The sequence below is a fragment of the Taudactylus pleione genome, unplaced genomic scaffold (assembly GCF_031769625.1).
Source record: "Taudactylus pleione unplaced genomic scaffold, aTauple2 ptg001109l, whole genome shotgun sequence".
NCBI lineage: Eukaryota > Metazoa > Chordata > Amphibia > Anura > Myobatrachidae > Taudactylus > Taudactylus pleione.
The window spans coordinates 147,299-166,651 of record NW_028285510.1 but is presented as its reverse complement, the minus strand read 5'-3'; the positions used below and the strand labels follow the sequence as shown (position 1 = coordinate 166,651).

Below are 19,353 nucleotides of genomic sequence, written 5' to 3'. Positions count from 1 at the left end.
CTTCATAATAGCAGATATATGCAAGCGCTAGTATTATTCTGTTTTTCTCTGTTCTATACACTTTTAGCTACATAAAACACCCAGAAATGTTATTAGTTACAGTTGCTGATTATGTTTTGCTATTAGGATCTGTTACATACCTTGCATTTATATATCTCCTGTCAACTAGCGCTGGATTAGTCTTTACTATCTTTTCTGATAACAGAATATTCATTATCATTAGAAATATGCAGGATCAGTTCCCAGAGAACTGACAGCAACCGAATTTAGGGGTTCTGGTCCAAAACTTTGATTGCATGTACATAGGTCAAAATTAAATAATTTTAGCTGTTTTTAGTTACTTTTTTTTAAATCTACAGATCCAAAATCAAAACATGTGGGGTGGTTTTGCAAAACCAAAACGTGAAGATGAATCCAAAACCAAAATCAAAACATGGGAGTCATCTCTACTTATCATCATCATGTCTTCTGGCTGGAGAGAAGGACAGGCTTGATTTCAGCATAATATGTGTCTGTCACAGCTTGTTAAATATGTTTTACTCAATTACTGAAGGAAATAGGATAGTTAACAGTCAAATATTTTTCTTAGCATTGGTCAAAAGATGGAGACAAAATAACACTAGGTACTTTCCCAAACAAAATCTCATAAGGGGAAATTATCATCTAAGTGTTGTTCTTAGTGCATGCAACAATAGGGGAAGAGCTCATGACCACTAAATATTTCTATCTTTATAGCTCCTTAAAAGTTTGTTCATAATAATACTATTGTATCTCTTTACTTTTCCATTAGACTTTAGGTGATATGGTGAATGTAGCTAGTGTTGGATTCCTAAAGCTGGGTACACACTAGGTTGCTGGATTGACCATGTGGCCGATCTGCCGTCCTATCTGATAATTGGTAAGTGCAAACACACTTACCAATCGTCCATCCGATGTGCTGTGCCCGACGTCACAACTAGGCAGGCCATCGGCTGTGCTGCACAGCCAAAGCAATATTTCTGTGAACCATGTCTTTCACAGACATATCACTGGTACATACCCAACAATGTGCCCATGATATATTGGCCATTCTATTGAATGGCCGATATGTCAGGCAGTGTGTACACAGCATAAGATTGCACCTTTTTTTTTAGCACATACCATCAAAGTACAAGATGTTCCTTTATCTGATGAAATCACATAAGGTATCCCAAACCTAGACATAATCACTTATATTAATTTTTTAGCTGTAATATAAGCAATATTACTATTGTAGAATGTATTGGTGTTGAGAAAAATGCATAGCATAAATCAACCACAGTGAAAAGCATAAACTGTGGTTGAATCTGCATAAATATTGTGGCTGAATTTAGAATCACCAGATTTATGTTCTACACAACCTTGTTAATAGGCCTTATATATTGCACTAGTCTCTACTCTCTACCGTCACTTTTAGGTAAATTGGAGAGTTGGTGTGGCTATTGTTCTGAGTAGTATATTCTTGTATCATATAGAAAATACATTTTTCCACTTCTGGCTTGAGTAGGCACTAGGGCTTACTTTTTATACATTCCTGTGGTTTAAATTTCACCTATATCAAGCTAGCAATAGATATTAATCAAACACCATGTGATCTTACTGTCCTCAAGTTCTTTGGAAGTCTTGACAACATTTTCTCAACCTCCTTTGACACAGAAATAGTGGATTCACTCGTAGTAATTTGTCAAACTTGGGCTCTGATACTATAAGGGGGCATAGAGATGTGACCATGCCCCATTGTGATCAAAATAGTTTGCCTGTTATACTATGAAGAGAATTATCCCTGTCCATTTCACTATTAAACTGTAGTGGCTTACTATGTGAATTTGTTTTTGATATTATTTTAACTTACAGTATGAGGATTTTAAGCCATTATTGATTTATATAATTTTAGGTATTACTTAACTACAATAATTGTAAGCTGTCTAGAGGTTCAAAAGCATGTGGTACCATATTTATAACGTTTATTCTTCTTTACACAGCTTTTTATTGTTTTCACATTCTTTAAGTCCCATGTATTATTTGCACTAAATACATATTACCAAAACATTTTTGTATTTTCTATTATACTTTATTATGATTTTGTTTATTGATTAACATGCAATTTATACTAAATACAGTATTTTCAAAATAATTCTTGAACTCTTCTGAAAGATCCAACTCTAGGGGTGACTGCTCCCCACTCAGTGTATCTCCTGTACTCTCCGGGCCTCAGGTAGTACTGACGTCCCCTGTAGTTGGGTTGCTCATAGAAGATCCAGTGTCCTTCAAGAACATTGCTAGAGTTGATATCATGGTAATTAAATTCTTCATGAACTTGTGGACAGTCTTCAGAAAACTCCATCATCTGGCCTCTGAATTCTTCCCTCTCATAGATCCTGAGCTTAAAAGTTCCACGATGCTGTAAGAAAATGTCAAATATGTTATTAGTAAATATATGGGTATTTTATTTCTTCATTCAAAAAAGATTATTCATTATATAATGTAGCAATAAATAAAGGATCGTGGGACCTGCCAGGTTACCTCAGCCTCTCTGCCCCTGCAGCTGCTCTGCTTCTCCCATCCAAGCCCCCTCCTGTCCCATTGTACTTACCCCCCACTTCCTGTCATCTTCTCTGCTGATGTGAACATCCAATTGTACATTAGGGAGAAATGTCATTGAAGTTTATTCAATTCTAAATACAGTAAGTATTGCATCTCTATACCTACTGGATAATGCAATTGATAAAACTTGGTTCAATTGGGAATCTAAGCTCAATGACACTTATTAATAATATTAATTAGAAACAGTTTACTGATTGTAAGGTCTACCTTTACTTATTAAAAGTAATTTATCTATCTATCATCTATCAATATACAGTATATACACATAGATATATATATATTGCAAGCACATTCTTTATTGTACTATTCATGTGTTCCTAAAGACAGGGGTTGGCCCCATAAAATAGGATTAAAGGACTCTTAATTATTATTTATCATGTCTGCTGAATGCATATATATATATAGTCTTACTTGAGAGCAAAACTCCTGGCACAGACAAAGACTCCAAACAGCATGAACGGAGTCAACATTTCAAAGCTTAAATCCAGCTTTTTCATCAGTACAATGTACAATTTACTTTCATCTACTTGGACTTCTGCTGCTCTTTGCATGGCCATGTTTTCTGGATCATGCTAATGTTGTATTTATTAGCATATTGCACTTTTTTGTTGTGGAAATTTTGTGATACACATCAGGAGTAAACCACACCATTGCTATTTTTCAATACAAACTGCTACTCTTAATATGAGCTGCTATTTTTCTGTGATGCTGCTAGCACTTTAGATTCTGCACCTTAAATCTATATTTTGCACATTAACATTTCTGCACTCTATGATGGCTGACAATGAGGTTGAGGATTTAGCAAGTGGTTTTTCTAAACTATATATGCAATTGGAGAGGGTTTTAGTTATTCTGAGTCTGAGGCAGAGGCTATTTTATTTTTATTTAAAGCAGACCTGTCTGAACAACTGGACACCCTCCCACATGATGTGTTATATCGTGATCTTTTGAAATTGAAAAAAAGAGAAATTTACTTTTTTTTATCAAGGTCTAACTTTAAGCGAGTATTATCGAGCTAAAAAGATTCCAAGGGGTTTAAGAGTCAAAAATAACCCCACAATTGGGAGAAATTACCCTAACTTTTGTAGACATTGGGTGTCTATTCTAAATAAATGCTCATTTGACCTCACACTGTTAATCATTGAGCAATCATCTAAAGAAATTAATATTGCTAAAGAGAAAATCACTACCTTTGATCTTTTGCATAAGTCCACCTTAGAAAATGACTCAAATACAAAATGGCTTGATAAATTTGAGAGTCAATTACACCAGTATAAGACTGAGTTAATCAAATTCAAGAAAGAGAAGAGGATGAAGGTTGACGCTGATTATGAGACCAATACGGTGTATCAATTCAATATTACTAACAGACGTTTAGAAGGGGAAGAAGCTCTTTTTCGTAGGAATTGTAAATTTCATCTTGATACAGAATCATCCAATGAGTTTCAATCATCAGCCAGTGATAATGACAATACCCATGGCAGGTCTGGTAAACGTACCCTGGCACTCCCTTTAGGGATGTTTACAAGAGCTCAAGGCCAAGTAGAAAAAGATCCTACACCTGATGGGGGGAGCCAGACCCAAAGGCAGAGGTCTTGACAAAAAACCACCCCTACCACACAGAATCTTGTGGTGAATCTATCTACATATCCACTTACAGATGTTGAGTCAAGTGAATTAAATAAGGGTCTTTAGTTTGTGCCTTCTGTTTCATTTAACCCTCTACAATGGCAGATAGAGCATTACTCACTTCAGAGACAATTAAAATGAAAGGAATTCTTTGCCAAAAATACTCCTACCCTTGGGGTACCAGAGATTCCATTACAATTGTCCAATTTACTCCCACGCTCAACATTTGAACCCCAGTCATTTAACCATACGATCAAGACCTATATGAGGTTACTTAATATTGATATTCAGGATGAAGTCTCTAAACTCCCCAGTATTAGACCTTATGTGAGTCAAGAGGAATCACTGGCATTACATATATTGTCTCAAAATCCTGAATTGGTATTCCGCTCAGCGGACAAAGAGGGTGCCCTTGTAATTCAGGACATGGCCAACTACAAAATTTGGATCACTAAACAACTAAGTGATACGACCACCATTATTGCCCTCAGATCCGACTATTGCCTATAAAGAAGATTTAAAGAAAATCTTAGGAGATGCCATAAATAATAAAACTATTTCCACCAAACATTATGATGCATTATTACCGCAGTACCCTTTGGTACCTATCTTTTATTCTATCCCTAAGATCCATAAATCTATGGTGGACCCGACCGGTCACCGTATTATCACCGCAAGGGGGGGCGTTGTTTCAACTGACCTCTGTTTATTTGGACTCTCTAATGCAGCCATGTATTAGATCACATCCGCATTATTTGTTGGATACATCTTCTTTGCTGAGAAAATTATATGATTTACCTATATTTAATGCTGAAATTTGGCTATGTAGCATAGATGTGTGCAGCCTCTATACTATTATTCCACATGAGATTGGAATGGCAGCTACTAGGAAGTATTTAACACAACATCCTGAGTATACAGGACCTGAGTTACTACTAGTGTTGGATTTATTGTATTTGATCCTTACAAGTTTTTCTTTCTTAACGATGGTAGACTCTACCTGCAGATGGTTGGCTGTGTAATGGGGTCTAATGTGGCCCCATCATATACCAACATCTTTATATTTATGATTGAACATGAGATATTTTTCTCCAACCCAGTTATAACGAATAGAATAGCATTTTATACTCGCTATATCGATGACTTCCTTGTGTTTTGGAGAGGACCAAAGGATGACTTAATCAGAGTGATTAATTAGCATAATTCTAGCGACAGTCCAGTCAAACACACATTTAATATTAGTAATACTCAGATTAACTATCTAGATGTATTGATCTCAATCAATCATGGGAAGATTTCAACGAGTCTATTTCCTAAAAGTACCGATAGCAACAATTTATTGCATAATAAGAGTTGTCACCCTTTACCATTACTTAGAATTAAACGCATCACTTCGGATCCTATTTTAGCTGAACAACAATAATGATCCTGAAATTCATTGAGAGATGTTATCTCCTGTCCTTCCATGGACCAACCAGTTTAATACTGCCAGTTCCAAAATTAATAGGGCTGCTAAAGATTTATGGCATATGATACAATCTGACAGTGAGCTTAATCTATCTAATACTAGGATTATGCCCTGTTATTCATGGGGCCGCAATTTAAGCAATATCCTAGTTAAACAGACATTACCCCCCCGATAAGCCATTATGTACTAATAAAAAATTGGGCTGCATTAGATGCACTTGCATGACATGCCATTACTTAATAGCAGGCAATAATTTTTAACACCCTCACTCAGGGAAATTGTACAATATTAGACATACGTTTGTAGTGTACCATATTTTATGACCTTGCAGTCTTTCGTATATAGGAAAAACGAAAGATCGTTTAAAGAAAGGATGGCATTACATTGGTCAGCCATCCGGGCAGCCTTGAGCACCGGGACTAGTGAACAACCGGTTGCAAGACATTTTGCCTTGATCCCCCATCCACTAGCATCGTTACGCTATAGGATGATTGACTTTGTTGTTTGTTCCAGTTGCTATCAGGGGCAGTAACCAGTCTCTTAGATTGAAGCAATGTGCGACGTGTTGGATCCACCATTTGGGGACCCTTGCTCCCAAGGGACTCAATGAGCAGCATGGTCTCAATTACTTTATGTAAAAAAATTTTTTATAGGGAATTTATTAGTATTTCAATATCTAGTAGACTCATATCTGTTGCCATTGATTGGATAAGTGGTATTTCATGATATTATTATTTATAGTTATTTACTAGTTGATTTGGGCCTAGAAATCAGCTTTTGACGCTCAATATATGGTTGAATTTGTACAACTCTTTGAGGGCGTTCTATTGGCTGTCAGTTGGTATCATAACAATAGTGTCGCTTATGTTTTTGCACATTGTCTATGATCATCTTTATAGTAATTTTATATACCGTGTATGTTATATTAGATCTAGAAGGGCAATAATATCTGAGGATGCAGTTTGTCTACTATGTGATAGATTTAATGTGACATTGTGCGCTCTTTGTTACTTTTAGCATGGTGTTTTCCCTGTTCTTTTCTGTTGTTTATTTGTTCCCTTGGTGATGGGGAGCACAGTTGCGTCATCAGGTTGTGCGGAACATGTGACCGCCGTGCTGATGACATCATTACACGGTGCAACCCAACGGGGGAGTGGTCCTGACCCGGGTGCCCCGTGCATGCTACTTGGTGAATGTAGATATAAGGTAAGACTGTTTTTATGTTGTTTAGTGTCCTGATGAAAAAGCTGGATTAAAGCTTTGAAACATTCACTTAGTACATGCCGTTTGGAGTCTTTTTTGTGCCAGGAGTGCTGCTCTCAAGTAAGACTGTTCCTATTTTCTTACGGGCACCCAAGTATACCTATAGAGGGAGTGCCAGACCTTGCCTGTATTTTATATATATACAGTTTATTTATTACCAGTTATTTATATAGCACACACATATGCTGCAGCACTTTACAGAGAATATTTGGCCATTCACATCAGTCCCTGCCCCAGTGGAGCTTACACTCTATATTCCCTATCACATGTACACACATACACACTAGTGGTCACATCAGTCCCTGCCCCAGTGGAGCTTGCACCCTATATTCCCTATCACATGTACACACATACACACTAGGAGTCACATCAGTCCCTGCCCCAGTGTAGCTTACACTCTATATTCCCTATCACATGTACACACACATACACACTAGGGGTCACATCAGTCCCTGCCCCAGTGGAGCTTGCACTCTATATTCCCTACCACCATTCTTACACACACATACACACTCTGGTTAATTTGTGTTGGGAGCCAATTAACCTACCAGTATATTTTTGGAGTGTGGAAGGAAACCGGAGCACCTGGAGGAAACCCACCAAAGCACAGGTAGAATATACAAACTCCACATAGGTAGGACCATGGTGGGAATCGAACCCATGACCATAGTGCTGTGAGGCAGTAATGCTAACCATTACACCATCTGTGCTGTTTATGTTTGTATATACATATATATATTTATATATATATATATATATATATATATATATATGACAGTGGGATCTTTCATTAATATACTTTTTATATTCAGGTTAGATAAACAAAAGTACTACCTGGGGAATGATGCGGCAAGATCGGATGGAGTCATTGAATCCCAGCCACTGCTGGAAGTCAGGGTACTCTCCCCTCCTCAGGAAGTACTGGTGCCCACTGTAGTTGGGGCGTTCATACAGCATCCAGTTCCCATTCTCCACGCGGATGGAGTTGCAGCGGTTGAAGTATGAGTGCAGGTCGGAACAGTCAGAGCTGCACTCATAGGAGCGGCCCTGGAAGTTCCTGTCCTCGTAGAAGATGATCTGAAATAACCAGATACTAATATATTCAGCAATAAAATAATAACTACATTAGAAATTAAACCAAAATAAGGAAATGTGGACATATCAAACATTGATGGGCTGTAACACACACACACATATATATATACATTCCAAATGAAATAGAATTATTGACTTTTAACAATTGTTTTTTATTTGCAAACCTTTTTTTTCTTTGTTCTCTGTACATTGTTATAACAATTATTAGATCACCACAATCATGTTATATGTTAATAACACTAATTGAAGCTTTGGTCCATTAACACTTAGTCATGTTTTGGTACAGATGCATCTGTACTGTGCCACATAATGATGCATTTAATTGTTTTAACAGAAATATTAACTTTATTTTATTTGATTTATTGACATTTTGTATCAATGGTTTATTTCCAGAAACCTTTATATATTACCCTTCTGTGTAATATGATTATAGACAGCATAAAAATATCAGCATACAGTACATAACAGGAAATGTAATATGTATTGTAGTATACGGCATAATATACATTGAAATAAACATTTTTTACCTTGCCCATGTCTCCTGGATCTCTCTGTTAAAGCCTGGTACTGTGGAATGACACGCACAGCAATCCTTATATACCATGACCATTGCTGGATCTGCATTGCTAACACAATAGAAATCTCGCTTAGTACAAACAATCTATAGTATTTCTCTGTTCACCCTACATTGAGGCCGAGAATGTTCAGTCTGTTTACACCTCTCTTTCAGCTTTTAATGATCATGGGCCCACGTTTAATTGCTAGTGTCAGTAAATACATAATCAGCACTGTTAGGTGCACAAGACAATGCAGATTTCCCCTCCAAAATACTGAAGGAAAGTGAGGAGAAAGTAAAATAAAATTTAATTCAGTGTATTACCCTTATTAAAATGATTTATTTTGATTTAAGACGGACTGAATTACAGTTATAGGAAGGCAAAGATTTAAAATGTAAAATGATTGCATGTAAAGATTGCATTTTCTGAAATTTTATTAAGTAAACTGCAGCACAAACAACTGGATATAAGAGTGACTACATGTCCACCCAATGTATGTGGACATGTAGCACACTGTACACTTTAAAGATGACAACAAAGTATCTCGCTATCAGTTTACCAGAGATACTAATTATGTGCCACTCAAATAGATGAGCAGTATTTGGTTCTTCTAATTATGAAATAGCCTAATAATCTCTCCAATATATAGTAATGAAAGAGGATATACTGTATTAATATACAGATAAGAAAATCCGAAGTACACATCAACCTGTGTCGTATGGTGAATCTTCTACCTGTATGCAGGTGATTTGACACATTTCCAGTCAATATACAGTGCATCCGGAAAGTATTCACAGCGCGTCACTTTTTCCACATTTTGTTATGTTACAGCCTTATTTCAAAATGGAATAAATTCATATTTGTCCTCAAAATTCTACACACAGTACCCCATAATGTCAACATGTAAAAAGTTTTTTTGAGATTTTTGAAAATTTCACAGCCTTTGCCATGAAACTCAAAATTTAGCTCAGGTGCATCCTGTTTCCACTGATCATCCTTGAGATGTTCCTACAGCTTAATTGGACTCCACATGTGGTAAATTCAGTTGATTGGACATGATTTTGAAAGGCATACTCCTGTCTATATAAGATCCCACACTTGACAGTGCATGTCAGAGCACAAACCAAGCATGAAGTCCAAGGAATTGTCTGTAGACCTCCGAGACAGGAATGTCTCGATTCACAAATCTGGGGAAGGGTACAGAAAAATACCTGCTGCTTTGAAGGTCCCAATGAGCATAGTGGCCTCCATCATCCATAAATGAAAGAAGTTCGGAACCACCAGGACTCTTCCTAGAGTTGGCTGTCCGTATAAAATGAGCGATCTGGGGGAGAAGGGCCCTAAGGGAGGTGACCAAGAACCTGATGGTCACTCTGTCAGAGCTACAGCATTCCTCTGTGTAGAGAGGAGAACCTTTCAGAAGGACAACCATCTCTGCAGCAATCCACCAATCAGACCTGTATGGTAGAGTGGCCAGACGGAAGCCACTCCTTAGTAAAAAGCACATGGCAGCCCGCCTGAAGTTTGCCAAAATGCACCTGAAGGACTCTCAGACCATGAGAGACAAAGATTGAACTCTTTGGCATCAATGCCAGGCATTATGTTTGGAGGAAACCAGGCACCGTCATCACCAGGCCAATACTATCCCTACAGTGAAGCATGGTGGTGGCAGCATAATTCTGTGGGTATGTTTTTCAGCGGCAGGTACTGGGATACTAGTCAGGATAGAGGGAAAGATGAATACAGCAATGTACAGAGACATCCTGGATGAAAACCTGCTCCAGAGCGCTCTTGACCTCAGACTGGGGTGACGGTTAATCTTTCAGCAGGACAACGACCCTAAGCACACAGCCAAGATATCAAAGGAGTGGCTTCAGGACAACTCAGTGAATGTCCTTGAGTGGCCCAGCCAGAGCCCAGACTTGAAAATCGATTGAACATCTCTGGAGAGATCTGAAAATGGCTGTGCACCGACGCTTCCCATCCAACCTAATGGAGCTTGAGAGGTGCTGCAAAGAGGCGAAACTGCCCAAAGATATGTGTGCCAAGCTTGTGGTATCATATTCAAAAAGACTTGAGGCTGAAATTGCCGCATCAACAAAGTATTGAGCAACGGCTTTGACTACTTATGTACATGTGATTTCTTTTTTTTTTAAATTTGCAAAAATTTTTTAAATAACTTTTTACACATTGTCACTATGGGGTATTGTGTGCAGAATTTTGAGGAGAAAAATGAATTTATTCCATTTTGGAATAAGGCTGTAACATAACAAAATGTGGAAAAAGTGACGCGCTGTGAATACTTTCTGGATGCATTGTATTTTCAAGACAGCGATAGCATCATGGATTGTTTGTTGGAGCCACTTTTTAGTACCCAAGAATACCAGTGCTGGACTCTGTCCTATAGGCAATGCACACATTTGATGCCATACATAATATACTTATAATAATTTGTATAAGACATTTTGGTATCTCACAGTAGACCATGTGGAAAATGGGAAACCCAAAAAGGTTTAATATTGTATTGTATGCACAAGGAATACAATGTCATCAGTGATGCTTTAATGATACCTTCAGCAGCTTCATGAAACCCTGAGGTGTGTATGTATTAAGGCTCTTTCTTGTCACTGAATGTTTCTTATGTGCAGCTGTTAATATGTCATTCTCCATGAACCCATAAACAGACACAAAGAAACTAGAGCAAAACTGTAATGTACATTGGGAATGTAAGAACTATCATAATGCACTATGGGCCTGGTTCAGACCCGGTCGCAAGCACTGAGTGCTCGCAACCGGGTCGATGGTGGCCCACAGTGCATGCGCACGACGGAGCCGGCTCCATGGTGCGCATGCGCGAGACCCGGCTAGTCATGGGCAATCCGTCGCTCTGGGTCTCGCACCAAAGGGGGCAAGCTGTCGATGTTGAGTGACAGCTCGCCCCCTTTGTTGGGCAGGCCGGGGGGGTGGCTGCCCAAACGGAGGCGTTCTCATGAGAATGCCTGCTGTTTGGGGGCGGCCCCACTGACATCACGAGTGATGTCAGTGGAGAGATTCCGGCTCTGTTAGAGCCGGAATCTCTCTGGGACTTGTGGCCACGAGACCCTACCACAAGGGTCTCGTCGCAAGCCCGATGGTCATGATTGTCTTGACCATCGCGACCATCATCATGGCCACTCGCAATAGCTGTGGGTGGTCACCCACAGCTATGCAAGTGGCCAAGAGGCCGATCCAAAAAAAAAAAGCCTGGCCCTGATTCAGAGCGAGTGGCTTTGAATCAGGCCCAATGACCAATCAGCAGAGCAAAGTGAAGAGAGTGTGCCTTTCCGCTCTCCCCCCTGCTCCAAGACACACTCTGGCCAATCAGCAGAGCTTGGGGAGCAGAGTATCTCTCCTGTCTTGATCTCTCTCTTGCTTCATGATGTGCTCTGGCCAATCAGCAGAGTGAGGGGAGGGGAATGTGTTTTCCTGCTCTTCCCCTGCTCCAAGACACACTCTGGCCAATCAGCAGAGCATGGGGAGGAGAGTGTGCAGATTCATTTGACAATTCACATAATGGAAACAGTTGAGACCACCTCTCTGATTTCTAATATATTGCTCAGTATAATTTCATGCATGCCCTTATTAGAGTGACAAACATTAGGACTGTTAAACATCTGTTTTATTTGTTACTTTGTGATTTATTTAGATGTTTTATTACTTTGACCCAAATTTGTGTTTAAAAGATTTTCTGTAAAAGTACAATAGGAAGGGGCATAATGCATTCATAAGTATACAATTAGAGAGCCTTTCACAAAAACAAAACTGCAATGCCCCATCTTCATGCCTTTATCTCATACAGTATAATTCTTCTCGCAAAGTTATAATTCATTATGCTGGTGCGTGTATTCATGTACCTAGTACTTATTCAACAGCAAACTCCCAAAACCTCAGTAAAATCACCAAAACCTTGGCAAACCCCCAACCTCCGGGCAATTACATTTGGTCAGTAGAGTGAATTTTAGTTAATACAGTATTTTATCACTCCCAGGGTCCAACTCATTAGGGCATATTTATCAAAGCATGGAGAAAAATAAAGTGGAGAGAGATGAAGCACTAACCAATGAGCTTCTAACTCTTATTTTACAGTGTTTGAAAAATGACAGGAGCTGATCGGTTAGTGCTTTATCTTTCTCCTCTATATCTCTCTCCAAGGCTTTGATAAATTCCCCCCCCCTGGACCCTACATTCACCTCAGTCCAGGGGGGAGAGGTTGAGATCCCAATACAAGTCTCCAGCCATGCCCCAACTTTATTGTGTCACATTTTGTGATATGCTGTAGTATGTCCATTGATGTGTCATTGGTATGTCCATTGGTATGTCCATTGGTGTGTCATTGGTGCGTTATTGGTGCGTCATTGGTATGTCCATTGGTATGTCCATTGGTGTGTAATTGTTGTGTCATTGGTGCGTCATTGGTATGTCCATTGGTATGTCCATTGGTTTTTCCATTGGTGTGTCATTGGTGCATCATTGGTGCGTCATTGGTGTGTCATTGGTATGTCCATTGGTATGTCCATTGGTTTTTCCATTGGTGTGTCATTGGTATGTCCATTGTTGTGTCATTGGTATGTCCATTGGTGTGTCATTGGTGCATCATTGGTGTGTCATTGGTGTGTCAATGCTGTGAGTCTTGTGTATTTAGTGCCATTGTCCGGCTCTGCATATAGAGAGGCTAGTGGGGTCATGTAATGCTGATCACAACTACATACAATAAGACTAGAGTATGTGTAAAATCAGAACAGTATATATAATATGATATGTGCTATCAATGTGTTATTGCATTTTAATGTAGTAAGAGAGACAAGTAAAGTTTTATCTTAATGAAAGGGATGCCTATATTTTTATATTTTAAAATTAAAGAAACTTCATTATGCTATATATATATGTATATATATATATATATATATATATATATATATATATATATATATATATATATAAATCACAGGGGCTCTGCACTCACCATAATAACTAATAATAACATAATAAACAGTGGGGTTTTAGTTCATGAATTGATCAATGCAATTAAAACCCCACTGTTTATTATGTTATTTAATATGTCACGGGACCCCACTTTACTGCAAGTCCCTACTCTATTGCTCAGAATTATAACATGGACATAGCCATCACATTAGTGTTAAACTCATGGTATGCTATCAAGGTTTAAAGCTCACAGCAACTTTGCAGTTACCAAGCACACCTGTTGCAAAGCACCTAGGAAAACCCCACTGTTTATTATGTTATTATTATTATTAGTTATTATGGTGAGTGCAGAGCCCCTGTGATTTCTATTTAAACAATGTGGTCACATACCATGTTGCACCCCAAATCTAGGAATGGTGAGTGCCGTGGATTAGTGCTTTCTATCTATCTCTCTATCTATCTATCTATCTATCTATCTATCTATCTATCTATCTATCTATCTATCTATCTAGATACACTAGCAACCCTCCCCGGGATCACACAGGAGCAATTTCATCTTGCCGCAGCCCCTTGCATCTCATAACAACCTAAGTCATGGATCCACAGCCCCCTGCTTCTTACTCCTGCCCCCTGCATCTCACAACAGCCTCCTGCTTCTTACTCCTGCCCCCTGCATCTCACAACAGCCTCCTGCTTCTTACTCCTGCCCCCTGCACCTCACAACAGCCTCCTGCTTCTTACTCCTACCCCCTGCATCTCACAGCAGCCTCCTGCTTCTTACTCCCGCCCCCTGCATCTCACAGCAGCCTCCTGCTTCTTACTCCTGCCCCCTGCATCTCACAACAGCCTCCTGCTTCTTACTCCTGCCCCCTGCATCTCACAACAGCCTCCTGCTTCTTACTCCTGCCCCCTGCATCTCACAACAGCCTCCTGCTTCTTACTCCTGCCCCCTGCATCTCACAGCAGCCTCCTGCTTCTTACTCCTGCCCCCTGCATCTCACAGAAGCCTCCTGCTTCTTACTCCTGACCTCTGCATCTCACAACAGCCTCCTATATTTCACCACAGGCCCCTGCTTCTTACCACAGTCTCCTACATCACACCAGAAGCCACTGCTTTTCACTCCTGCCCCTTGCATCTCACCAGCGTTACCACAACCTACTGCTGCAGCCCTGCAGCTGACTACGGCCCGGCCACTGGGATGTGTTGGGAAGCGCTGGAGGATCATGGATGAGAGATTTGTATTGCTGTTATCAAAGGCATTATCAGCATCATGTCCACAGGGCTGGGGCTCCTGTGGATTTTTCTGCAGCCTCAGACCCCAGCTGCTGAACATGTCGATGAGTAATGTCTTCTTTGCACATTATACCCTGTTTTTCCTGGGCTTCCTTTAAGCTTTCTCGCCATTGTGCCCCTGTCCACGAACAACACTGACTTACATGGGATGTGCCTATTGTTCACCGAGGGCATGTGGATGAGCACTTTACGGTAGAGGAGTGGTGGCCGGAGTCTGCCTGCATGTTTAGCATAGGTATGGACAACAGAATCCGATGATTAATAACCATCGATTTTTTGTTCCGATGGTAGTGTTTTTACAATTTGATTGTGGTGCTCCTTCCTGACTACTGTGTCTGCATCAGGGCATCTTTATGGGTTCATTGGAGGCTTTCTCTCACTCTCTGTCTGCCTTAGAAGTGACCCTGCTCAGTCCCAGACTCCCTCCCCTCACTAGGCTGCTTCTAAGCAACAGGGCATGTTGCTATCTCTGATTGGCTTAGTTTCAGATGCTCTCTTGCTGTTTCACCACCCTGGCAAGCTCCTGTACAGCAGCATGGTGAAAGAGTTTTTTCTGTGACTTGCTTCACTTAAATGTTTACCTGTTGATCAATGTCATCACAAGGCATTACCTCTGCACTACATGGAGTCTAGCCAGGGGTGTAATAATGCCCAAAGGGGTCCATGTGCATCAGTCTTCGCCTTTCACCAGCACCCCCTCCCTGCCCTGCATCTTAAGCGGCCCATACATGGTGCGATTTTTTGCATGTTGTAGACGATTTTGATCAATCGTAATGATCAATCGTGCACATCGTGTGTTGTTTCTGTATGTTTACGATCCCGATACACATGTATGCATCGTATCGTACGATCAATCGTACACCATTTGACCACATCGCATGGAGAATTTCAAGGGTAGAATTTCAAGGGAAATTGTCAGAAAATTGCACCGTGTACGGTCGGCATTACCTTGCTTCGTAGCACAGGACCATTCTCCTTCGCGGCGCCATCATACCAGTAACATCTTCGGGACAGTGCCAAAGTCTTTGCTTTCTCTTTTGCGCAGCGCCATCTTCCCTAAGATGTCACAGGGAATATGGCGCCACAGAGGAGAATATACTCTCTTTCTGGAGCAAGTGGATCCACTTTCCTGAGTGAGGCAAGTATACTTTGGGTGCAGGGTGTGCTGTGCAGGGCCCCTCTGGTCCCAGGCTCCTGGGTGCAATGCCCACTTGCACCCATTATAAATATAACTACTGCATGAGTCCAGGGATGTACTGTAAAATCTCTCCCAACTAGGAATCCATAGTGTCAGGGGCAAACATTTCTCTGAACTGCATGGACGTGCTAAAAGTGACCATGAAACTATCAAACTGCGAGATACGTCATTCCTGTAGGTGTGAAGACCAAGATGCCATCATTTTCTGGGACCAATAAGAAGAAGGACTGATAGACTTCATGCTAAACTTTAATGAATGAATGCTCAAAACAAATGTACGTATATAGGTGCAGCGCGCACACATCATCATTACGTATAAGTGCAGTACTGATGCTACCATTGTTTAATACTCAGAACAAGGCTAGCCTATACAGTAAGGGTCTATGAATCCTACTGCTTAATGTGACTTCCCCACTGCAAAATACTTGTCTGTCTTTAGGCTCATTTTAGGGCCTGACTGTGCCCCAGTGATTTAATTTGATTTGATTTAATTAATCAGAAAAAAAAGATTTGTGGTCATTTTTCCAAGGTAAAAAATGAATGAACATCTGGGATCGTACAGTTTAATGCTCTCAAGTGAGAATAGTTTTTGACAAAAAATGACAGACACATTTTGCACTACACAGCCTTTCCATTTGGTGAATGAGTGGTAATAGTACATTGTCAATTTTAGAGCGCACTTCCCATTGCGTAATTAATAGTGCAAGTAAACACTGTACTGATTAGCAAATTACATTTAGCATCCATATATACAGATGTGACCTGATGATCAAGTCGCAGTAAATAGCCCCTCTTTGTGCACTGGGAAACTCGACCTCGCAAAACGTCTTTCTCACTACAAATGTGCATCCTATTCGAATTAATGACACAACTGGGGAGACAAAACTACATTGCTAGATTACACTGCTCAATCTGTGGTGCAACATTTGTACAACTGTGTGCGACTGCGTCTGACTCTGTATGCTACAATGCCGCTGCTTATTCTCAAGCCAAGTTCTGTTGTGCTTCATTTGTGACTTTGTGCCTGATTCAGACCCACTCGCGAGCGGCTGTCCGCTCGCAAGTGGGTCGATGTTATGCACTGAGCATGCGCACGACGGAGGGAGCTCCGTCGTGCGAATGCGCCAGACGCGACGAGCGAAGGAAAGTCCTTCGCTCGTTGTGTCTGATCAAAGGGGGCGTGCTGTCGATGTGGATTGACAGCACGCCCCCTTTGGTGGGCGTGCCGGGGGCGTGCCTCCCTGATGGGTGCGTTCCCACGGGAACGCCTCCCATCAGAAGCCGGCCCACTGACATCACTAGTGATGTCAGTGGGAGTGATTTTGGCTCTGATAGAGCCAAAATCCCTCCGGAGCTTGCGGTTGAAAACCTCAACCGCAGGCTCCGGCTCGCAGTTTCGATGGTCGCGATGGTCACGACCATCGCGGCCATCACAATGCACGCTCGTATAGGCTGTGGGTGGTGACCCACAGCTATACGAGCGTCCAGGAGGATGCTCCATTTTCATGGAGGGCGGCCCTCATTCAGAGCGTGCGCTCTGCTCAGAGCGTACGGCTCTGAATGAGGGCCTTTGTTCATTACATTTTTAAAACTATTTCCTGTGCGGGCAAAGTCGCAGCCGAGTATCTCTAGTACATTTTAAGAGGTGTTTTGTTGCATCTACAGTGAGTATAAGTGGCAAAATTGAAAGAAAAATAGGGTACACTTCACCTCTATTAAAGCTTCAAAAATTGGGTTCACGTACGGGGAAACAACTCATTGATTCTCCAGTTTACGCGGAATCAGTGGGTTTCCGCTCCTGAATCACGATTGCTCGGCACAGGAAAAATGATATCTAATTGAATAGCCTTTCCCTACGATGCGGGGATTCCTGCCGGCAATTAGTCGCGGGTTAACCCACTTGAGATAAATTTATGCCCGAGACTGCATTCCCGTGAGAGTTTCCCCTAAATTTTCAGACACAGAGATTTACTAAATGCAAATACGGGACTAAAAACACCATTCTATCTGCAAAACATGGCCAAACACACACATAGAAGTGAATACAGCATCAAACTAACATGCAAGTACTTTACATAGACAGAAAGGCACACAGGGATTTACCAAGAATCATGTTTGCTATCACGATGGTAAATGGAGCAAACTCAGGACAAAATAGAAATTTTAAACAGACCCCCTCCTTAGCAACATGTTCAGCAGAAGCGCTGCCCAGATCAGTGTGATCTGTGCAGTGCTTCTGTGCGCTTTACAGTAAATAAGGGGCTAAAGTGTAAAAAATGTTGTGGAGTCTTTTTCCCAAACATGACCAGTCCTGTACTTCTGAACCCATTCTGGGACCGGAAAAACTCATGTGGGACTCACCCTATTTTCCTATAACCAGCACTGGGCTGTACCATCCAGTGGACTTACACTATAGCAGGGAGACACCTAGGTCCCCCCTTTTTAGGATTAACCAGTGCTGGGCCGAAAGCCCAGGGCTCTCCCCTGCACCCCATGTGGTGGTGGGTGCAGTGGTAATGGGCTAAATATAGTAATAATATTGTTCTTCACAGTGGGACTACAATTCCCAGCCAGCCAGCCTTATGGCATTTGTAGAACCACAAGTGACAGCAGACGGCTGGCTCCTGTACCCCCACTATGAATACATTTAAAAAAAAAATTACAGTACACTCACTGAATGTTTAAACACTTTTATTACATTGGTTCAACCTGGTGCTGGTTATAGAAAAATAGGGGGAACCCCACATCAGAGTTCCCCAAGATTTACCTGTCCTAGTAGAGTCTCAGAGATCCAGGGCTGGTTATACTTTGGGGGTTCACGCTGTTTTTTTTTTTATTTATCAGACACATTTATTTTAACCCTTTCTTTACACTGTAACACACAGAAGCCTGCTCAGATCACACTGATCCGTGCAGTGCTTCTGCTAAACATGCTGCTTCATGGGCACTTCTATTCATTTCAGTCCAAATATGGCTGAACTCACAAGCCGTTGTTTCGGGTCTCATACCAAAGGGGGCGTGCTGTCGATGTTGAGTGACAGCATGCCCCCTTTGGTGGGCGGGCCGGGGTGTGGCTGGCCAGATGGAGGCGTTCCCATGGGAACGCCTACCGTCTGGGGCCGGCCTCGCTGACATCACAAGTGATGTGGGAGTGCTTTCAGCTCTGTTTGAGCCGAAAGCACTCCTGGGCTTGCTGCAACGAGACCCTACCACAAGGGTCTCGTCGCAAGCCCATGGTCGCGATGGTCTTGACCATCGCGACCAT

At 41.1% G+C, this 19,353-nt stretch overlaps 1 protein-coding gene across 1 annotated transcript; it reads right to left on the bottom strand.

Annotated features, from left to right (window-relative positions):
- Positions 1-2,067: 2,067 nt before the first annotated feature.
- LOC148453698 (gamma-crystallin 1) lies at positions 2,068-8,650 on the bottom strand. Its single transcript, XM_088461842.1, has 3 exons — positions 8,605-8,650; positions 7,817-8,059; positions 2,068-2,419 (listed from the first exon to the last, which is right to left on the bottom strand). The coding sequence occupies exons 1-3, from the start codon at positions 8,611-8,613 to the stop codon at positions 2,144-2,146; spliced, it is 528 nt and encodes a 175-aa protein (XP_088317968.1). The 5' UTR covers positions 8,614-8,650; the 3' UTR covers positions 2,068-2,143.
- Between the last annotated feature and the right edge of the window lie 10,703 nt (positions 8,651-19,353).

Coding starts and splice junctions, on each gene's coding strand:
- LOC148453698 (XM_088461842.1), bottom strand. Junction 2,420..7,816: donor CTTGCCGCATCATTCCCCAG/GTAGTACTTTTG, acceptor ATTTTCTTACAG/CATCGTGGAACTTTTAAGCT.